The sequence below is a fragment of the Dermacentor silvarum genome, chromosome 11 (assembly GCF_013339745.2).
Source record: "Dermacentor silvarum isolate Dsil-2018 chromosome 11, BIME_Dsil_1.4, whole genome shotgun sequence".
In the NCBI taxonomy this organism is placed as follows: Eukaryota; Metazoa; Arthropoda; class Arachnida; order Ixodida; family Ixodidae; genus Dermacentor; species Dermacentor silvarum.
In genome coordinates, this window is record NC_051164.1 from 21690662 (window position 1) to 21712239 (window position 21578).

The 21578-nt window shown below is 48.8% G+C and overlaps 1 protein-coding gene across 9 annotated transcripts in view; it reads right to left on the reverse strand.

The window, feature by feature from the left end:
- The window catches only part of LOC119434118 (uncharacterized), a 210484-nt gene that overhangs the window by 16886 nt on the left and 172020 nt on the right, over positions 1-21578 (reverse strand). For all 9 annotated transcript variants that reach the window (XM_049658195.1, XM_049658188.1, XM_049658194.1 and 6 more), the window contains exons 10-13: positions 20990-21122; positions 13961-14100; positions 8618-8732; positions 6668-6822 (exon numbers count right to left, since the gene is read on the reverse strand). In XM_049658195.1, coding sequence (XP_049514152.1) covers positions 6668-6822; positions 8618-8732; positions 13961-14100; positions 20990-21122 — 543 coding nt within the window. The remainder of the gene's footprint in view (positions 1-6667; positions 6823-8617; positions 8733-13960; positions 14101-20989; positions 21123-21578) is intronic.

Genomic DNA, 21578 nt, shown 5'->3' on the forward strand with positions numbered 1-21578 from the left:
AAATACAATTGTGGTATACATATATTTATGATAATATAGTATATGTGCAATAACACTATGCCTGAATATTTTGGAAGTGTTAGATGAACCAACCCAGCTAATACTGCGGAATCCTGAGCAGCTGTTGTCAGTCTTCGTTGTGTGAAATTTTAAAATGGCGGACTTGAGAAGTGATCAAGACTAGACAGTGTTTTACATATTTGCAATGTAGTACATCTATTTGTTATATAATGAATGTGTAGCAAGACTACACTGAATGTTTTGGAAATGCTCGGTAAACTTTCCCAGTTAATACTGGAGAAGTCGGATAGCTGTTGGGAGCGTTCATTGTGTTTTGTTCCCTTTTTTCAGTATTGTTGTGAACTTGCAAAGTGATCAAGGCTAGACATTATTAACATCATTGTGATATAAATTTATTTATTTTATCTTAATGCAATAACACTATCCTGAATGTTTTGAATATGTTTGGTGAACTTTACCCAGCCTATACTGGAGAAATCTAAGCCCCTGTTGTAAGCGTTCAGTTTGTGTTGTGACATTGAGAAGTTATCAAGACTAGGCATTTTATTATAAGTGCAATAAAGCTAATCATTTTTTGGAAATCTTAGAGTAAAAAATCCTACTTTCGATGCCGCTTTGAGTCCTTGAAAAATCTGTGACAGGTTCTGGAAAGTCCTTGAATATCCTTGGATTCTTGCCTTGAAAACCTGCACGAACCCTGGTCTACGCTCTAGCATAGTATGCAATGACCATATATGCTAGAGGGTTGATCTCTCGGCATGTCTTGCATGGTACCACGAAGAGCTGGCGCACTCGCAGTATCACGGTAACGTAACACGTATAGCTAAAGCGTCCTATTGTTGTTACCACAGTGTGGCACGTACACAAACCACTTTCTCGTGACGTAATGCTGGTCTTGGTGGCGCAGCTGGCGGCGCAGATGATTGGAGTGTGGGTAAGTGCAACACGGGATCAATCGCACACAGTGGCATAGATGATTCCCCGATAGCTTTTTCTTTCTTTTTTTTTTCTTGACGTTGATGTCCCAGGGTTTCAGGTTCCACGTTGGTCGACGTACAACATTATGCTCCTTTTTTCAGCATGACAACATGAACATGCCGGCAAGCTGCCACGACGAGAAGTTTTGGTGGGAATGCACACATAGCATCTAGAAGAGCTTGCTTATCACGATGAAACGCTACAAGTCACATGACTGAGAAAGAAGGAAATTGTGCATAGAGTTTCCCACAATATTACCTAGATGGTGTATTGGCACTGCGAAGTACATATGGGGATTTCGGGATGTTGTGGCTTCGCATTCGCATCATCCTCGGAGAGCCACAACACCTTGAAGGCGCGCCTGGCGAGCACATTCCGCCTGTCATTACGTGTCATTCTCTACTAAAAACGAGCGCGTAAAGGGCTCCTTTTTAAACATACCTTACACAAAAACACTTCTTAGTCAATGATGATGACTTTTACAGTGATGTCGAATATGATGGAACATCGGGGAGCTTACCATCGTCGTTGAAAAGAAAAGTGTACAGTCATTGCATTCTACCGGTGCTAACATATGGGGCAGAAACATGGACGTTATTCACCAAGATAATTTAAAATAGAATCAGGGCAACACTTGACTTCAGCCAACCAAGAGAACAGGCTGGCTTCAGTCAGGAAGGGATATTCTACGATGGATCATATACATGTCATTCAATCAGGTAATCGAGAAATCTGCGGAGTACAATCAACTTCTCTATATGGCTTTCATAGATTATGAAAATGCATTTGATCCAGTAGAGATACCAGCAGTCACGGAGACATTGCGTAACCAAGGAGTACAGGAGGCATACGTGAATATCATGGCAAATATCTACAAGGATTCCACAGCTACCTTGGTTCCCTACAAGAAAAATAGAAAGTTGCCTATAAAGAAAGGGGTCACACAAGAAGACACAATCTCTCGAATGCTATTCACTCCATGCTTATAAGTATTCAAGCTCTAAGACTGAGAAGGCTTAGGAGTGAGAATGAGCGGCGAATATCTCAGCAACCTTCGGTTTGCAGACGACATTGTCCTATTCAGCAACAATGGGGAGGAATTACAACAAATGATTGAGGACCTCAACCGAGAAATTGTAAGAGTGGGGTTGAAGATTAATATGCAGAAGACAAAGATAATGTTCAATATCCTGGCAAGGGAACAGGAATTCAGCGTCGCCAGTCAGCCTCTAGAGTCTGTAAAGGAGTATGTTTATCTAGGTCAATTACTCACAGATCTCAGAGACGATTACTCAAACTGATCATGAGAAAAAGATTTACAGAAGAATAACATTGGGTTGGAGTGCATACGGCAGGCCTTACCAAATCCTGACTGGGAACTTACCACTGTCATTGAAAAGAAAAGTGTAAATCATTTCATTCTACCGGTGCTAACATATGGGGCAGAAACTTGGACGTTAACAAAGAAGCTTGAGAACAAGTTAAGGACTGCAAAAAGAGCGCTGGAACGAAAAATGTTAGGCCTAACGTTAAGAGACAGGAAGAGAGCGGTGTGGATCAGAGAGCAAACCGGCATAGCCGATATTGTAGTTCACATGAAGCGGAAAAAATGGAGCTTGGCCGGCCATGTAATGCGTAGGTGGACCATTCGAGTTACAGAATGGATACCAAGAGAAGGGAAGTGCAGTCGAGGAAGGCAGAAAACTAGGTGGGGTGATCAAGTTAGGAAATTTACAGGCGCCTGTTGGAATCAGCTAGCTCAAGAAAGGGAAAAATTGGAGATCGCAGGCAGAGGCCTTCCAGTTCGTCCTGCTGTGGACATAAATATAGCCTGATGATGATGTGTGCGTGCGTGTTAGTGTGTACGCGTATGCGCTTGTATACATATCGTGTGTGCACACGTATGTGCACGATTGTGTGTATGTGTACATGCGATTTTGCGTAAAAAAAGCCGCACTTTCGTCCGAAAGCCGAAACATCGATTCCGATAGCAAATTAGTAGATAGCTAGACGAAGTAAGGATAGCAGTTTTATCGGCCGTATATACTTGGAAATATTCTCTTACTAAGTAAATTTATAAGCATAGTGTCAGCGCGCACAAGCAAACATGAGCACATCACACTCGATGACCACGGACACTCGCTGTCAAAACGCTGGCGTGAGAAAGTGCGGCAGCAGCCAGCGAAGTTACCTTGGTGCTGTCTATCGCTGTCTACCGCTTCAACGTAAACTTAGCAACGAGAACACCGCATGCACAAAGGTATGAGCCGCCTGCAGATTGCTTTCAAGATTAGGCGCTCGCGACCGCGCGCGGCCGCGCAAAGTACGCAGTTGGTGCAGGAGTAGAACGCCGCCCCCCTCCCTCACGCGCTGCCTCCCCGCTTCTCCTCTATGCGTGCACGAGATTGAGCCGCGATGGTCGGTTCCCTATGCGTGCGCTCGCGAAATGCGCAGTAGCTGTCGGTAGCAACGCCGCCCCCCCCCCTCCCACCCTCCCATCCCACCACGGCCTTTTGCACGACGGAAGACAGCGCGTTTCTTGTCAGGTTCTCTCTGTTGCGCGCGTAAGATTGAGCCGCCATCGACGGCTCCCCTCGCGCGCTTACACTAGCACGTACAGCATACGGCGCGCGGCCACGTGATCACCCATGGACTTTATACGGAACATCACGGCGACGGCAGAAATGCGCTTGAAGTGTCCATATAATTGCTATTACAATAAAATTAATTTCTTCGGTTTTCCTTGCCAAAACCACAGTATGATTATGAGGCACGCCGTAGGGGAGGGGGCTCCAGGAATTTCGACCACGTGGAGATCTTTGACGTGCCCCCAATACACGTGCACAGGCTTTTTAGCATTTGGCCCCCATCGAAATGGTGCTGCCCCGGCTGGGATTTGATACCGCCACCTCGTGCCACAAGTGCAGCAGTGCAACACCACAGCCGGTGCGCGTTTCTACGTGTGCGTGTGCGAATGCGCGATTGTGTGGCCTGTCTCCGTGCATGATTGCTTTTATGTGTGCGTGTTTGGATGTGCCTGTGTGCGTGCGTGTTATTGGAGAACTTGAGTTTAGCGTAAAACGCTTACGTTAGTCTGCGACGCAACGCTAGCGCTGAGAAAGGCTGCAATGCGCCACACAAACTAGTTTTGAATAGCGGAGCGGAGCAAAACGCTAACGCAAGCATATACGGCGCCACCTACATGTAAAAACACAAAGTACTGGCAAGCCAAATCCATACGAAATGTCGAGTTAATCCAAAGCCGAATCCGCGCGTGTGTCACGAAGTGAAACGAATGAGCGAAAAACAGGTTTTGGCACCATCTTGACGCGGCTACAGCAAACATGAGCAAACTCTCTCGTTAAGCCTATTGCGGCGCTCATCGAGAACCTATCTCGAAAACAACGCCCATTTGTCACCAGTGAGCGTCACCAGTGAGCATCACCAGTGCGCCGAAGCATCATAACACAAATCTAAAGCAATATGAGCATGCATTATAGTGGGCCGACGGCTCGATAGATTCGAAGCGGGCGGCTAGAAGTGACGCTATGTTGCCTTACGTAAGGCTCCCCTTGCGTGCGTTAACGTTGAAAGCTAAATCGCGAAAATAGCGTACGTGCATAAGAGTTCCAGCACCGTTTACATACAGTGCATGCCTAGTGTAGAGCACGCAACGCTAACACTAACTCCTTGCGTCTACTCCTATATACGCTATACTTAAAAATGTCTATTGTGTGGCTGCGCGTACGTGTGTGCATGTTTGCGTAAGTGCATACCTGTGTGTGTGTGTGTGTGTGTGTGTGTGTACGTGTGCGTGGTCGTCCGTGTTTGTGTTTGATTGTACGCGTATGTGCGTTCGTGTGCATGTGTGTGCGTGCGTCTGTGAATCTATTTGTGTGTGTATGTTCGTAATAGTCTGTATAGGCGTGTATGTGCGTAATTGTGTGTATGCGTGCGTGCGTGTTTTTCTGTAAGTGCTTCTCTGTGTAAGTGTGTGCCTACGTGCGCGAGTGTGTGTGATTGTATGCATGTGTGCGTTCGTGTGCTTGCGTGTGTGCGCGCGTGTGTGTATGGCTGCGTGTGCGTTTTTGTGTTTGCGTGCGCGTGCGTATGTATTCCATATTGTCGGTAGAGTTGAACTTTCACTCTTCATGAAAAAAGCATTTTTTTTTTTTCAAAATTGATGCAGTGGTTGCCGAGGAAAACCATTTCGCAGCTCACGTTTATTTAGATAGGAGCCCCTGAGTAAACCTTCCTCTTAAAGGCTCAATGTTACTTTTAAAGCTTTCTGGCGAATATTTACAAAATAGAACAGTAGTTTTACCTAATTACGCCGGCGGAGACCCTATCCTGAAAGCCGGGATTGGTATCGAGGCACCCTACAGATGATGACGATTTATTGGCATCCACTTTGAAACGGGGCGATGACAAATAGCCACCTAGCCTGTTTGAGTTCATCAGTTATGCTATACATGCCTTTCATTCTAGCATTTTTGTATACATCTCCTACAGCAACCACGCTAGTAGCAACATCATGTGACGCTGCGTTGAACCACTATGCCTTCAGCACGGCCTCTGAGGTTGGACAGCGCGCGCCGCCCGATACTGGAAGCCATGCTTACGGGCAGGTTTTCGTGCTTCACGAGTGTTCTCGTCGAGAATAAAAATACATAGGCACCGTGTTTATGATTACACCAGCATCGAAGTAAACTTCGTTAGTGAAATTATACCTCTGTATTTAACTGGTTGAGTTTTGTGCCGCCAACCCAGCCGCTCAGGTTTACGCCTCCGATAACATAGTAATTCACCCACGGCAAGAAGTTTGCAAACGAGCTAAATTTTTCTAATAGAAAGTTTCAGCGTGTCCGATATGCCAGCAAACGCGGGCGATTTGGGCAGATTGCCGAATGGGCTGGGAGCGGCCTAGTATATGCAAGTATATTTTAATTCGCTGCTGGTACAGAATATTGGCAGCGGCGTAATCGGGAACACGATTACGCTGCTATCGATAAATTACACCAGCAGCGAAGAAGAATACACTTTTCCACCAGGTTGCGCCAGCAATACGGCCGCGCACGTTTACGCTCCCGTTCATTCCGCAAACCAACCACGCTTGCCGGAATGCCGGACCCACTAAAATTCTTCGACTGCTGTTCTTGGACGCCGTATCCTGCATAAGTGAGGGAACAACGCAGGCGTACTTGCGACAGCCCCCCTCCTCTCCCGCCCCACAAACTCACCTGATGATGATATGTGGTTTTTTTGTGGCGCAAGGGCCAGGTATGGCCAAAGAGCGCCATGACTGATAATGTTGTGTTAAGCGCTGATTGATTAGTTGCGATGATAGGATGTAACATGGCTGTAAAGTGGCCTAAAATCAATCGCTATCGTAGTAGCGTAAAACGATATATAGCATAAAATTATGATAGTGATATGTGGAGTGGTCTATGGGTACAGTACCAATGACAAGTGATCATGAGGCTAAAATGCAAGAGAATGGAAATAGCACGTATGCCTCCTTAAGGCCTTTGAGCCCAAAGGCTGTGAGGCAGGTGCTTTCTTTGACGTAGCTACCGCAGCAGAAACCTCTGTTAAGAGGCCGTGCTACGGATTCCCTGGGGCTATAACATGAAAACTGTGTACATCTTTTAAGAATTCACAAACTCACCTGCTGGCAGGGAGCAGGACACCTTGTGCTTCTTGTTAAACACCTTGACTATGTAGTTGCGCACGTCTCTGATGTTGCTGAAGAGCTCCTTCAGCGCTTCGCAAGAGTTCTTCAACACCTTTTCGTAGACGCACTTGCCGTAATCTTCGATGAGCCTGCAATGCGAGGGAGAAAACAAGAGTCCCTCCATTTCAGTCTTAGTGTTTCAGCTCGTGGTAGTATTTAGGCCAGGAATTCTCCACGCACAAGGATGAGTACGCCCGCTAATAGGAATGAAGGAAAAAGGTTTATATTACATTATTTACACTGGCTCCAGATATGGAAGCCCACCCCACCAGGAACCCATTAAATGTCTCAGCTCACAGCAGGATACGTCAGGACCTTTTCAGTGCACTAAAAGTCTACGCTTTTAAAACAACCGTCTTCCCTAGGAGACTAGACTAAGGAATCTGATGAGTATATCTCATCCCATTACAATCGTCGAATTGGTCACGAAATCCCTCCTATAACCTCGCACCGCTCCGCCAGTCTCCGCCTCTGGTGTTGCACCATTACCCCCGCGTACGTCGTAACCGCATGGCAATCTGGGAAACCGAGGTCGACGCAAATCCCACAGTAGTCCTCGATGCTGGCCCCTTTAATCGATGTGTGGGCTCTCCGTGACGTTCAGCTTCTCAGGGCCAGGCTCAGGTAGAGGGGTCTTCGTGATAATTACCGCTTCCACGGAGGGCGGCGGTTGTTGTCGCCTCGAAGTGAGCTCCTTTGTTTGCGCGTCTCATTCTATGTCCGACCCCGGCGCCGCCTGGAAGCACGCTGATGAAAGGACGGCCTCGTAGGAATCGTCCAAGAAATGATCATCACCGTATTGAGACGTAACACCCAGTGACTCGCGCAGCAGTTAGCATGCGTGCACACTGCAGTATCATGAATGCTCTTCATTCAACGAATACCGCATTTACTCGACTCTGACGCGCTGTTTACTTTTCACGGAAAAAATTACCACGATACGAGATGCGTGTTAAAATCGAGTGCAACAACCGAAACTGCAACAGTGACAACCAATCGTCGTTGGCACTCAAGATTGCTGTAGGCCAAACCAATCCACATGTTTGGCTGCAACTTTAGGAGCTGCGACATTGTTTTGACCGCTTTTTAGGTTCAATATGCTGCCGTAGTTGGCAATCTGTTTGAGAAATGCGGTATCTCAAATGTCATGGACGGTGCCGAAGATGAGATGCTATCCTTCAGTGACGGTGTCCACATTTGTGGACAGGAGTTGTTTTTGCGAATTCTGTGCACTGTAATGTCAGAGAGAAAAAAATACGTGGAAACTGCGCTGTGGGTCAAGTGATTCCCTTGCCTACGCAATGTTACTCCAGACCACTTCAGACTGCAGAGCAGTGATACACACGACCAAATTACTAAAGGCATGCTACCACATTCGCCGGGATTTTCGCCGTGCGGAGTCGCCTCTGCAATGGTTAAGTCGTAGCTTTTCGTTCATCGTTATAATGTCATTGTACACGTGATTTGGGCCTTTGATCTAATTTTTTCAATAACACAATGCGAAATTATTGACAGGATACTAAACTAAAATGTATTGACAGTGTAATTACGAGGACTTACTAGAAAGTGCTATCTTTGCTTTCTTCCAATAGAGTCAACGAGTACCTTAAGAAAAGGTTATGTGACCTTCACGCGTTTGTAGACACCACATCGTAATTCGTGATTGAAGATGTAGGACATTAATAAGTTGAAGAAAATGGGATGTCATAAGGCCACCTACAGCATGTGTGAGCGATGCCTGCTCTACACCGTTGCTGAAATGAATGAACATTTTTTTAATGTGAGAAGGGGCTGCCATTACTTTATCTCGTACAATGAACATCTATTACGTGAACAATCGACGTCATTACATGTTTCGTTTCTGGCCGTAATAGGGGTACTTACTTGCAGCTGTGTTGCTTGGTGAGAAGATACGACCGGCCAAACTCGTCGTGTGCCTGGTAATACGTCATGCCACAGGAGAAGAAGTCCTTGAGCAGAATGAACCTGTCACAAAAGCCTGTGAACCGAGAAGAGGACGAACTCACAATTATACAAGAAAGCTGAGGTAGTTGGTAATTAAAGCTAGATGCATATTGATTGAGACAGAGAAAGAACTTATTAGAGGAAAGGCAAAGATGTCGGCCTGAGATGGTATGCTCTAACGTGTTAACCTGCACAGGGGCAGAAGAAAGGGGGCAACAAGTGGCAGTTTCTACCGAAAAGCGCAGCATCGAATGCGATAGCAAATTAGAAGATAGCTATACGAAGTAAGGATAGTAGATTTATCGGCCGTATAAACTTGACGTTCGCTTAAGAACTAAATTAGCAAGCATGGTGTCACGCGCGTGCAAGCAAGCATGAACACATCTCGCTCGATGACTGCGCACACTCGCTGTCAAAAGAATGGAGTGAGGAAGAGCGATAGCAGCCGCGAGCCAAATCACATTCGTGCTGCCTCTCGCTTCAATGCAAACTAAGCGGCAACAACACAGCGCATAAAGCGCGCGGTCACAATGTTATCGCACCTGAACTTTATGCGGAACATCACGGCGACCCAACGCCGACAGCAAAAATGCGTCTGGAGTGTCCATATAATTGTGATCGCAATAAAAAAGAATTATGCAAGATGATGAGAAGGGCAGCAGCAGGGGATGCATGTATACAATAACCACAGATGTTTCCTCAGATGGTTTCCATAAATACAGATGTTTCCCTCAAGCCTCGAGTCTAGTCTTATGCTCCTCGAATAGTTCATAACCACTGTTGTAGACACAATGATTAAGGCATGATGATTAAGGAACGTTAAATACTAGAAGCGCGCGAATATTCGAATGACGACCAGCATATCAACGCGACAGCGTGAAGGGCCCCGTGTCGCAGAAAATCCGGCGTAGGCGTCTGTATCGGCGTAAGTATCGGCGTCTGGCGGAAATAATCATGCCGAACCACCCCGACCGGGCGAGCCCGTTGCGTGGAGCAAGGCGTTAGTGAACAAAAATTAATTTCTCAAAGTAAAATCCGTCAAAAGAATCGTAAAGTACGACTTAACCACAACGTACAGACGTGGTAGCGCCTATTTGTAATTTGAATAAACGAGAAAAAAAAGCCTCATAAGCAGCCAGAGATCTTTGAATGCTATCGCGTTCCACTCTTAAAGGCGAAGCTTAAGCGGCCTCCAATTCTGATCGTGTTTCGCTGTACTTTGGTTCTAGGCAACATTGAGGGAAATGTTGAAAACCGAGCCTTTCGAAATTTTGTCATATACGATATGGTATTCGAATCTAATAGTCGTTTGGCAGGCATGAATCACTTTCGTTTAGCTTTTGGTTGCTGTGCACGATGAGGCATAAAATTGTAACGAACAGTGCTGCGAAGCTTTTGGCGGGCCGCTTCTTGCCCCCGCAAGATGGCCGCCGGCCGCTTCACCCGAGCCGGTATAGGCGACTAGTAGTTTTGACGGCTCCAGTAGTTTTTTTTTTTTTTTTACCCTCCTTGCTGGTCAGTCACTAGCATGAAGAACTTTCAGTAGATGTAGAAATGAAACTTATTTTTACGTCGAATACGAGGGCAAGGGCTTTCTCGATCTAATTCTTGTCGACACTTGAGAATGTGCAGTATGCAAAGGGAACTGGTCGAACCGATGCATTTGTCATTTTCTGCGAAGTTTCGCATAGGCGCAGATGCGGAACTGGGATGCGTCGCAGGCGAGTTGAGGGGTCGCTTCGGATCATAATGGGCTGGAACTGAAGCCATAGCCATAGCTGCTTTTATGTTCTAAAAAGCAAGCTGGCAGAACACATCCCACGTCCATTCCGTTGTTTGCTTTGGCAGCCTGTAGAACGGGTGTGCCAAAGTCGAGACGCTGAACAAACTTGCCGTAATAGTTGACCATCCAAACGAAAGACTGCAGTTGCTACTTGTGCATTGGAGCAGGTACTATTAGCAGTGCCGATACCTTCTCACAGGATGCGCAAACACCACCGTCGTTGATGACGTGACCAAAATAACGGAGCTCTCGTTCAAGAAACGAGCACTTATCACGCCGGATATGGACACCACGTTCTAGCAACCTTGACAAGATGGCTTCCAAATTGAGGAAATGTTCTTCGTTGATCTTGTCTGTGACCAGAATATTGAGTCATCAAGATAACAACTGACTCCTTCCAAACCTTTCTGTATGGTGTCCATGGTTCATTGTAATCTGCTTGAGGGTGGGGACGAAATACCGAGAGCCAGACGGTTCCTGGTGTACAAGCCCTAGTGCGTGTTTAACGTCAGTAGCTTCCGGCAGATGTCCGCCATAACGAACTCCTGGTAGGATATACTGATGTTCATTTTGGAAAATTACTCTCCTCCTGCAAGTATTGCTAGAAGGTCATTTATCCGAGGTTGCGGTCTACTTCCAGGCAGGGATTGACGGTGGTATTATAATCGCCACACAGCCGGAGGCTCCCATCCCTCTTCACTAACGGCACCAAGGGCGTCGCGCACTCACCTGCAGCAACAGGCGTGATGTCGCCAAGCTTTTGATTTTTGTAAGTTCAGCTTCTACTGCACCTTGTAGAGCAAATGGAACGCTTCTTGCCTTTACAAACTTCGGCTGCGACCCATCCCGCAGGACAACAAGCACGGCCTGTTTTTCCGCGATGGTACCGAGCTCTTCCTTGAAAAGTTCGGAGTGGCTCTCTATCAGGGCTTCCAGTTTTTGTACCAAATGCATGAAAAGGACCAAAGTGCTCCACAGAAACCAGGTTCTTCCTATCCAGCCGAATCTCTTGCGACCATTCTCTGCGGAGAAGCGGCGGTCCTGTAGTGTCCACGATGTGTTTGTGATTGACGACGACTTTCGCCAGACTCTTCCGTTTCACCAGGTCCCCAGTATACGTGCGAAGTTTTAATGAAGCTGACCGAAGTTGCTTGCTTGGAAAAAGCTTCTTGAATTCGCGCCATGAGATCACGGATACAGCTGCGCCGGTGTCAAGTCTATCGTCAGCAGGGAGTTCAGGGGCACAGTAAACGGGGCTATGCTGACTGCTTGAAGTGAGACAGACGACTCGATTTCGACGGACGACGGCATCTTCACTCGTTGCCGAGGCGTTGTCTCCCTAGCTTTCTTTCCTTTACGGCACGCGCATTGAATATGCCCTTTGCGGTTATAATTGTAACACGTATCGCCGACACGAGGGCACGCTTCGCTGGAGTGATTGGGTGACCCGCATCGGAAGCAGCTTTCCGACGTCACAAACTGTTTTTCTCTTCAAATTGTGTTCACCTCTGACGCCGGGGGTACGGTGTCATGCGTGACCGCAGCACTCATCGTCACGGTTTCCATGGCAGAAGCACTATTTACGGCCTTCTGAAAGGTTACCTTTGTATCTTCCGTGAACAATACACGCTGAATGTCTTTGCGGAAAGCAGACGACAGTCCCAGAGCGCTACAGTCAGAAAACTTCAAAATTCGCAGCTCTGCACCAGCCTTCGAAGTTCAGTGACAAATTAGGCAGTGGACTCACTACTTCGCTGTGGCCGTTTGTAAAGCTTCGCATGCTATGCAATGACGGATGTCTGCGTTGACAGCTGTCACTGCAGCCGACCTAGGTGATCGTCCAGGAGTTTCAGAAGAGTGTCACTAAAGTGTCGTGAGGACGGTGCGGTCAGCGATTTGAGCAGCGCGTAGGTTTTCGCACCGATGAGACTTAGAAAGCTGGAGCCTTGTTATCAGGAGGAACATCCTTTACTAAGAGGTAAGCCTTCAGCCTTTCCTCATACAAGCGCCAGTCATTCGTGGTCTCGTCGAAAGCTTCAATATGACCGATACGAATAATGACTCATTTGAAGTTTCCGCCGCCGGAAGGCTCATTTTAAGAATTCCACCGCAGGACAATCTTGGAGGCAGGAATCTCTATACTGAAGCCGGTTTCCTTACGCTGCGAATTCCGCACGGCAGTCCCACCCACGTTGCCAATATCTCATGTTTGGAATCCAGGAAACTGGGCGGCGCAGATGTTACACCGAAGGAACGTGTATTCCTTTTACTTGGCAGGCAGCAAGTAGGTTACATACTGAGCACGATGGGCCCGTGCAAGCGGTCTTTTAAGCCAGCACGGGCTGACAGATAAGCGATAGCCCAACACTGCGCATGAGCATGAAGTACAAGATAACAACACGTGTACGTGGTTTCGCGCCCACACAACAGTTCGTTCGGTCGTTGGTTGGTTCGTTCGGGCTATTCGCCTGCACTGAAAATTGTCGCCGATGGTTTCTGCACAGCTTGTTACATATCATATTGAGTAACCGCTTCACCAAAGGTTCGCTTCACACAGATTTCAAAATGTGCGTTGGATATACGCAATTGTTTTAAAGCTAAAGCTTTACTAACTAGTCGAGCCCAGTTTCGCTGTCGCCAGCAATTTGACCTTCATTTGACCGTAGCCTTGGCAACGCATCACGTGACTCGCCGCGCCGAGCTCCGCCGGCGTCTGACCACGCCACGGATATCGCCCGGCGAGCTGCTTCACTGGAGAGGCGCCGGAATCCCAAGCGCGCAAAGCTAGCGTCAGAGACTGAGGAAGAGCGAGCCGTCCGGCTCCCAAAACGCTTGTATTGTAGGCTTATAGTTTATACCTGGTATAACGATGAGCATGTAGCAGCACCAGCAACGCACAGAACTGTTGTCGACGCCGTCCGCGTTTTGCCCGCGTTCGCACCGAACGCGCGCGGCGTTCGTGACTGTTGCCGGCGCCTCTGGCGGTATCTCGGAGGTTTTCGACCAGATCAGAACTGAACACTCGTCGATCAGCATCGGAAGTCTGCCACCTTCTCGCCTCGCAACGTTTCTATATAAATTTCTGTTTGAGCACGAGTAAGCACACATCTTCAAACAGAAACTTTATATAGAAACGTTGCGAGGTGAGAAGGTGGCAAAGACTTCCGACGCTGCTCGATGAGTGTCCAGCTCTGATCTGGTCGAAAACCTCCGAGCCGCCCCCGCCAGAGGCACCGGCAACAGTCACGGACGCCGCGCGCGTTCAGTGCGAATGCGGGCGAAACGCGGACAGCGTCGGCAACAGTTCTGCGGGTTGCTGGTGCTGCTGCAAGTGTATACCTAACTATAATATTGACAGCTAAATCAAAGGTTAACCAAGTGAAACCAAGGCTTAACCAGGCTAAACCAAGCTATCACTTTGCATATCCAGGGTTAGCTGAGCTGAGCCGCAGCCATTTTTTCACGTTGGTGCGACTTACCGCTGATGTTGCGACCTTTGCAGCTCTCCGCGTAGCCCTCAGTCAGTACTGACGAGAAGAAGTCGAGCCGCGGCGTGAGGTCGCTGTCCGTTCGGCACGGTATGAGGCTCGCGACGCACTTCTTAAACTCCGCGAGCAACCTGTACAGAAGCGTGGCACAACGTTCGTGTGAGCGGACACTCCCGGAGTCCACCTCACAGGCAGTGACATCCGCTACAAATTGGCCTCGAAAGTTTCCAGTATATTTTCGCTGTTATCTTAAACGTAAGATAAAAAAGTTGTAGCAGTTTCACCCGAAAGGCGAAGCATCAACTTGCGATAGCAAATTTGTAGAAAGCTATACGGAGTAATGATAGTAGCTTTATCAGCTGTATAAACTTGGACATGCAGCAGCACCGGCAACACGGAGAACTGTTGTCGACGCCGTCGGCGTTTTGCCCGCGTTCGCTCAAAATGCGTGCAGCGTTGGTGACTGTTGCCGGAGCCTCTGATATAAATAGGCACTTGGTGCCGCAGCTAAACGTCGCCTCCCTTCCCTCCCCCTCCCCCCCACGGCCTTTCGCGCGTCGGAAGAAGGCGCGTTTGCTCTACATATATGGTGATTGTAAAGGAGAAAAGAGACGCCTACTTCTGCAGGCCTTAAGGGAGCACGGCGCAGAACGCGCGTTTGTTCTCCGCCGTGGGTTCACTCCCCGTGAAAGCGCGCGTTCCTCGCGCCCATTGACGTCATACGGAACCTCACGGCGACGGGGACGACGACGGCAGAAATCTGCTTTGGAGTGTCCATATAATTGCTATCGCAAAAAAAAAGTAAGCTGAGGAGCACCACGGCACTTCTGAAACGCGACAAAAGCAATTCACTTTAATGTAAGGAGGCTGGATAAGCAAGACGCAAAAAACTACAAATATCATGAGCCATTCCACTCTGTGAAGGTGGATGAGCAGCGAAGCTGTTCAGCGCACGACACAGAGGTGACGCAGACTTTTGAACAAAGGTACGAACTCATTTATTCTCCTGATCGGTGGTCATCGTGACGATAAGTACGCACACGCGTTCGCGTATCACCTCTGTTATTAATGCGATAGCAATTATATCGACACTCTAAACGGATTTCTGTCGTCGGCTTCGCCGTCGCCGTGAGGTTCCGTATGAGGTACAACGGGGATGAAATCGTTGGCGTGTACCGTATGCTGTATGTGCGAGTGAAAGCGTGCGAGGGACGCGCTCTTTCGCGGGGAGCGAACGCACGGCAGAGAGCAAACGCGACTTCTTCTGTCGTGCGAAACGGCCGTGGGGGGACAGGAAGGAGGGGAGGCGACGTTTAACAGCGGCACCAAATGCTTATTTATATAAGAACGTTGCGAGGCGAGAAGGTGGTAAAGACTTCCGACGCTACTCCACGAGTGTCCCGTTCTGATCTCGTCGAAAACCTCCGAGCCGCCGCCAGAGGCACCGGCAACAGTCACCAACGCCGCGCGCGTTCGGTGCGAACGTGGACAAAACACCGACGGCGTCGAGAACAGTTGTGCGCGCTGCTGGTGCTGCTACATGTCCAAGTTTATACAGCTGATAAAACTACTATTCTTGCTCCGTATAGCTCTCTACTAATTTCCTGTCGCAATTGATGCTTCACCATTCGGGTGAAACTGCGACAATGTTTTTTAGGGGCGAAGCTCCTTAGGGTGTGGGTCTGTCCCTCCTCTGTAGTATGTAGTAGTACTAGTCGTCGTCGTCGTAGTAGGTAGCCACGTCTACTTTTATGAAAAAAAATCCGAAAGTTGTGTCCGTAGCGCGGAATCGAACCAGGGACCCCTCGCTTCCGAACGCGCGGCGCTAACCACTACGCCACGAAGCGCACATGGACACACGCACCACGATGACAATAAATACCCAACATTAACGAAAGACTGCGCGTTTCTAACGCGTTTGTGCTAGCGCGTTACGGCCCGTGTAAGAAGCTGGTGTAAGACGCTGTGGCCTCTCCGCCTTACCCCCGTATTCATAAACGCTCCTCGACTTGAACTTGACTTGCCACCGCCTTGGGCAGCGCGTTCGAAACGCGTCGAAGGCGGTGGCAAGTCAAGTTCAAGTCGAGGAGCGTTTATGAATACGGGGGTTATACTATCTCAGCAGTCATGTGATGGCGTCGGCAAACGCGGTGCACGTTCCGGCATGTGTAAACGGCTGCGTAAGACGCTGTGGCCTCTCCCCCTTACTAGAGAGTACTGCACGTTTCTAACGCGTTTGTGCTAGCGTCCCCTTAAGCGGGAGATGGTGCAATTATAATGAAGGGCGCTGTTATAAAATAGGAATGACGTCACATATGGCACGTGTCATTGGTGGAAGTCAATCGTTCGATTTAGTGCGGCGAGACTGGGCGAATTACACGGAAGATTCACGGTTTACCGATGATTCCCTCCGGAGCTTCGCCCACTCATCATCATTCACCCCGTGGACATGCGGTGCTTTCATTGCGATAGCAATTATATGGACACTCCAAAGCAGATTTCTGCCGTCGGCGTCGCCATCGCCGTCGCCGTGAGGTTCCGTATGACGTCAATGGAGATGAAATCGTCGCCGCGCGCCGAACGCTGTATGTGCGAGTGAAAGTGTGCGAGGGACGTGCGCTTTCACGGGGAGTGAACGCACGGCGGAGAACAAACGCGCGTTCTGCGCCGTGCTCCCTGAAGGGCTGCAGAAGTAGGCCACCCTTTCCTCCTTTACAATCACCATATATGTAGAGCAAACGCGCCTTCTTACGACACACGAAAGGCCGGGAGGGTGGGGGGACGGGGGGGGGGGGGGGAAGGGAGGCGATGTTTAGCTGCGGCACTAAGTGCCTATTTATACCAGAGGCTCCGGCAACAGTCACCAACGCCGTATGCATTTGTGCGAACGCGGGCAAAACGCCGACGGCGTCGACAACAGTTGTGCTTGTTGCCGGTGCTGCTGCATGTCCAAGTTTATACAGCTGATAACGCTACTATCCTTACTCCGTATAGCTCTCTACAAATTTGCTATCGCATTGATGCTTCGCCTTTCAGGTGAAACTGCGACAACCTTTTTTCTGTCCGTCAGGTAAGGTAGACATACCCCCTAAGCAATGGCTCATACCCCCGTAAACGCGGCCTCCATTACGACGACTGAAGGGAAGTGAAATTCTACGCTGGAATGATGAGCGGCAACAGAGCCAGTTGTGCAAGAGACAACGACGAACGAGCAGTGGCACGAGCGCGTTCACGCGGTTGCGCGGAGGGGCGCCAACCCTTTCCCTTTGCTCGCTTTATCAGGCGCACACTGCGCCACGCACTACGTCATACATTCACGAAGACAGATTGTTCTAGACACAGGTGGCCGTTAACCCGAGCTCCGACGTGAGCAGCGATATGCGTTTGCTTTTGTTGTTGGCTCTTTCACTCTCACTTTTATTGTGATAGCAATTATATGGACACTCAAAGCGGATTTCTGCCGTCGGCGTCGTCGTCGCCGCGAGGTTCCGTATGACGACAACAGCGATGAAATCGTCGCCGCGCGCCATATGCTGTATGTGCGAGTGAAAACGCGCGAGGCCATCGCGCGCTTTCACGGGGAGCGAACGCACGGCGGAGAGCAAACACACGTTCTGCACCGTGCTCCCTGAAGCGCTGCAGAATTAAGCGTATCTTTCCTCCTTTACAATCACCATCTACCTCACAACAGACGTGGGAGGAGCTGCTGAGAACTCCAGATGAAAGACGACAGCAAGCCGTCATCACCTGGGCCGAAAGGGTCGCTCTTCGAGAGGGGCCATCTTAAGACTCGGCCCTGCCAGACCTTACCTGAGCAGAATTTTAATAAAGTTGTTACCACCACCACCACCACCACATATATAGAGCAAACGCGACTTCTTCCGTCGCGCGAAAGGCCGTGGGGGGACGGGAGGGAGGGAGTAGAGGTGACGTTTAGCTGCGGCACCAAATGCTTATTCATATAAGAACGTTGCGAGGCGAGAAGGTGGTAAAGACTTCCGACGCTACTCCACGAGTGTCCCGTTCTGATCTCGTCGAAAACCTCCGAGCCGCCCCTAGAGGCACCGGCAACAGTCACCAACGCCGCGCGTGTTAGGTGCGAACGTCGGCAAAACGGCGACGGCGTCAACAGTTCTGCGCGTTGCTGCTGTTGCTGCATGTCGAAGTTTATACAGCTGATAAAACTACGATCCTTACGCCGTATAGCTCTCTACTAATTTGCTATCGCAATTGATGCTTCGCCTTTCGGGTGAAACTGCGACATTTTTAGGGGAGAGGTTTTCCGCGCGGACGCCATAATATTGCCGCGAACCATGCCTTTGGGTTTGTCTTCTTATGTGCTTTGTTTCCAGCTTCTCGCCACGCCCGGTTGTCTTGTTCGAAGCTAAGTACGTGTTTTTCTCTCTTTCTTTTGTATGCCGCACAGGCTATCTGATTTGATAGGAAGAATGTTTCGCCCTGTCGTCACTAGACCAAGATGCTCGTCTCTGATCGCCAGTGTTATCGTTCTAATTCTACGGTTCCAGAAAGAATGAAGCGGTCATAAAAAAGGCGGCAGGAAAAACGTCGCGGCATTCGCTTTCCGCCGACGATCGCCTGTGCACGTCGCTCTGTTGGCTGCTTCTTCGCCGCTTGTATTTTCTTTGAGTTTCTGCGGGCTACAAGTTCGCTCCGATAAACCTTGTTTACTGAAAGAACCCGGCATCGTCATTGGCTCCGTGACAATACCCCGGATCTTAGCCACAGACAGCTTCACTGTAAAACGACTGGCGGCACCGCCTCGAGGTTTACGACCTAGCTAGGCGAGGCGTCACGATTATTGACGCCGTCTCGACGGGCCCGCTTAATTTTTATCGGTAAATATTGACCACATTTTACTTTAAGCTAGCCTGAGGAGCGTAGCCTTGGCACACAGGTGCAACGATTTAAAGGACAGTCGTTACAGTGAAGGCATGCTGCCAGGTATCAGCGAAAGAATGCTCACCGAAATAATAAGCCCGTTAGAAAGCAAACGTTGATTTCAGTAAAGCAGTCGTTATACCGTATTCCCTCGAGGTTTCGCGCCACTCAAAAAGATAGGCGAAATGCACGGCGTTACTGCTTTGTTTTCCGCGCCACACTGGCTTAAGGGCTTGTGCGGCACAGTAAACGAAAATTGGAAGGGCAAGAAAGGATGCACGGCACAGCACAATGCAACCGTTTGTACAATGTACCGAGAAGGTCATCTATCGGATTTCCCTTACATGCGGCAAAAAATAAATCGGTCAAGCTGGACGTTGCATAAATCAGCGACTTCGTGAACATCGATACGCCCTGTCCACAATTACAGTTCACCTCGCCGCGAATGTTTCAAAAAATGATCATGCGTATCGATAATCGTTGAGACTGGGGTGCTAGTACGTGGGGGTGACAAGTGTGTAAGAGAGATTGAAGAAGTGCTTTCTATTATCGCGGGAAGAAAAAAACAAAACGCGTCAGCATGCCATCTGTTCAGCTAACTGAAGCAGAGATTTCCTGCATGCAGAATGCGCCCCGAATGATTGTAATCTGTCGGGCTGGCTTGTGTGAGAATCAGTGATCAAGATCGTTAGATTTTTTTTTATACTTCTATTTCAACCTGACCCTCACCTTTTACATATTCGTGCCCCTGACACAAACAAACCAGTCGTGTGTTTGCGCGCCCTTTATTTGTTCATGATTGTCTGCCCCCATCTTTTTTGCCCACAGCGCAAGAAGCAAGTATAAAACTTGTGACCTGTTTGGTGCATAAACATTACATGAGAGTACACGTTGCATATGGTAAAAATAAACAAAACTGAATTTATTGAACCGCGTCAACAAAGATTTGCCACACATAGATTCCAACATTAGCGTCGGATCTGCTTTTTTATTGTTTTTTACGAACAGGAGCGCTATGAAGTAAAGTTAATCAATTCTGACTTAATTCCAATCTCCTGTCCTCAAATTTACGTAACCGCCGACGCAAGCACGGGCGGTAACACATAAGGTTGTTTCAACAGCCCAATCAAACGCCCTCGTTGTGTAAAGGAGGTTACGCTTGTTTGTTTTCAAATTGAATAGCACTGACTACCGCGTGAGATGTTCCATGCCTAATTGGCTGACGAGGACCGCGGAGCGCGCAGAAGAGGAGACGGTTTCGGTGGTGCCGAGCAGTGAAGGTCAATAACCGGGCAATAACCGGGCCATAGCCTCCTAAATATGGCCGGGCAAAGAGAGTGGTGCTGGCGTATCCAATTGGCCCGCTTATCCTCGCCTCTCCTTGCCGGCGGCGTGCCGCCGTGCGTTAGAAATGCCGTCAAAACGGATGCCCCGTGAAGCATATTTGACATAGCGATGTCAATAACTGGGCACTAACCGGGCCATAGCCTCCTAAATATATTTTTGATATATTTCGCACGTATATTAAAAATATACGTGCCAACTGGCTCAGCAACGACTTACTGCCACGCAAGATTTCTATTATACGCACTGAAATCAATTCTCGCCGGCAGCTGCGAATACACAACACAGGAGTTATCAGTGTACATCCATCTTCTATTCCTTTCGAAACGCGGCACTCTCCGGCTACTCCAAAGAAAGTTCAGTTTTGTTCGCATGTATACGAATTTTAAGTGCTTACACGTCACTTTGACGTGGTGAGTTTCTGCGGCTTTCTGACGTCGCGTTGATACCAGGCGAACTAGGCGTGGCGCGAAAACATTTTTACCAATTCTGCAAGGCTAATGGTGAGAACGGCGTCAAGTTGAAAAGAAATTATTTGTTTTTTGCCGGCCTAATCATGCTTAATAAGTGTGTACCGTCATATTGAGATGCGGATTTTTCGCAGTTTTCGTGATAGACAGGCGAAGTGGGCGTGGCCCCCAAAATGCTTCACCAATGGCGGCGCACTAACGAAGGCAACGGAATAGAAACAGATTGAAATGGCTTCATGTTACAGCAGCCCAGTTTCAACACGAGCCATGACGAATAAGATCGCAGCGTGGCGCGTAACATGCTTACCTGCAGAGTTCGTCAACCGCCGGCGGGTCTGGAAACGTAGCCGCCAGGAACACCGTGGCGCACGTGAAGTACGTCCCAGCGTACTCGCGGAGGTGGCAGCGCGGCACCGTACTACTCCGGAATCGTCTTCGCGCTGTGTGCAGTAACGAGCAGCGTTAAATATTAATTAAACTCTGCGGTTTGATGGGGCCAAAACTACGATTTGGTTATGAGGCGCGCCGTAGTGTGGGACTCCGGGTTAAGTTTGACGATATTGATCCGACCAGCGCCACAGCATACACGGAACACAAAAATAGGCGACGAGGACAAGCGCGTACTGGCGTTTATTACAAAGAATCGTGAATAGATAACCTCGCGCACGCGATCACAACCGCACATGTGCAAGTTACCAAGACTACTACATCAAGAAATACGAACTAACCCGGTCTCACACCTTGCTTCAGTTTGACCACCTGGGGTTCTTTAACGTGCACCCGATGCACGTTACACGGGCGTTTTCGTATTCCAACAAGCAGCGTGTGAAGTCCATCGATATACCACGGGAAAAGCTTTCTGCAGACCAACAGGGGTCGTTGGCGCACATTGCGAT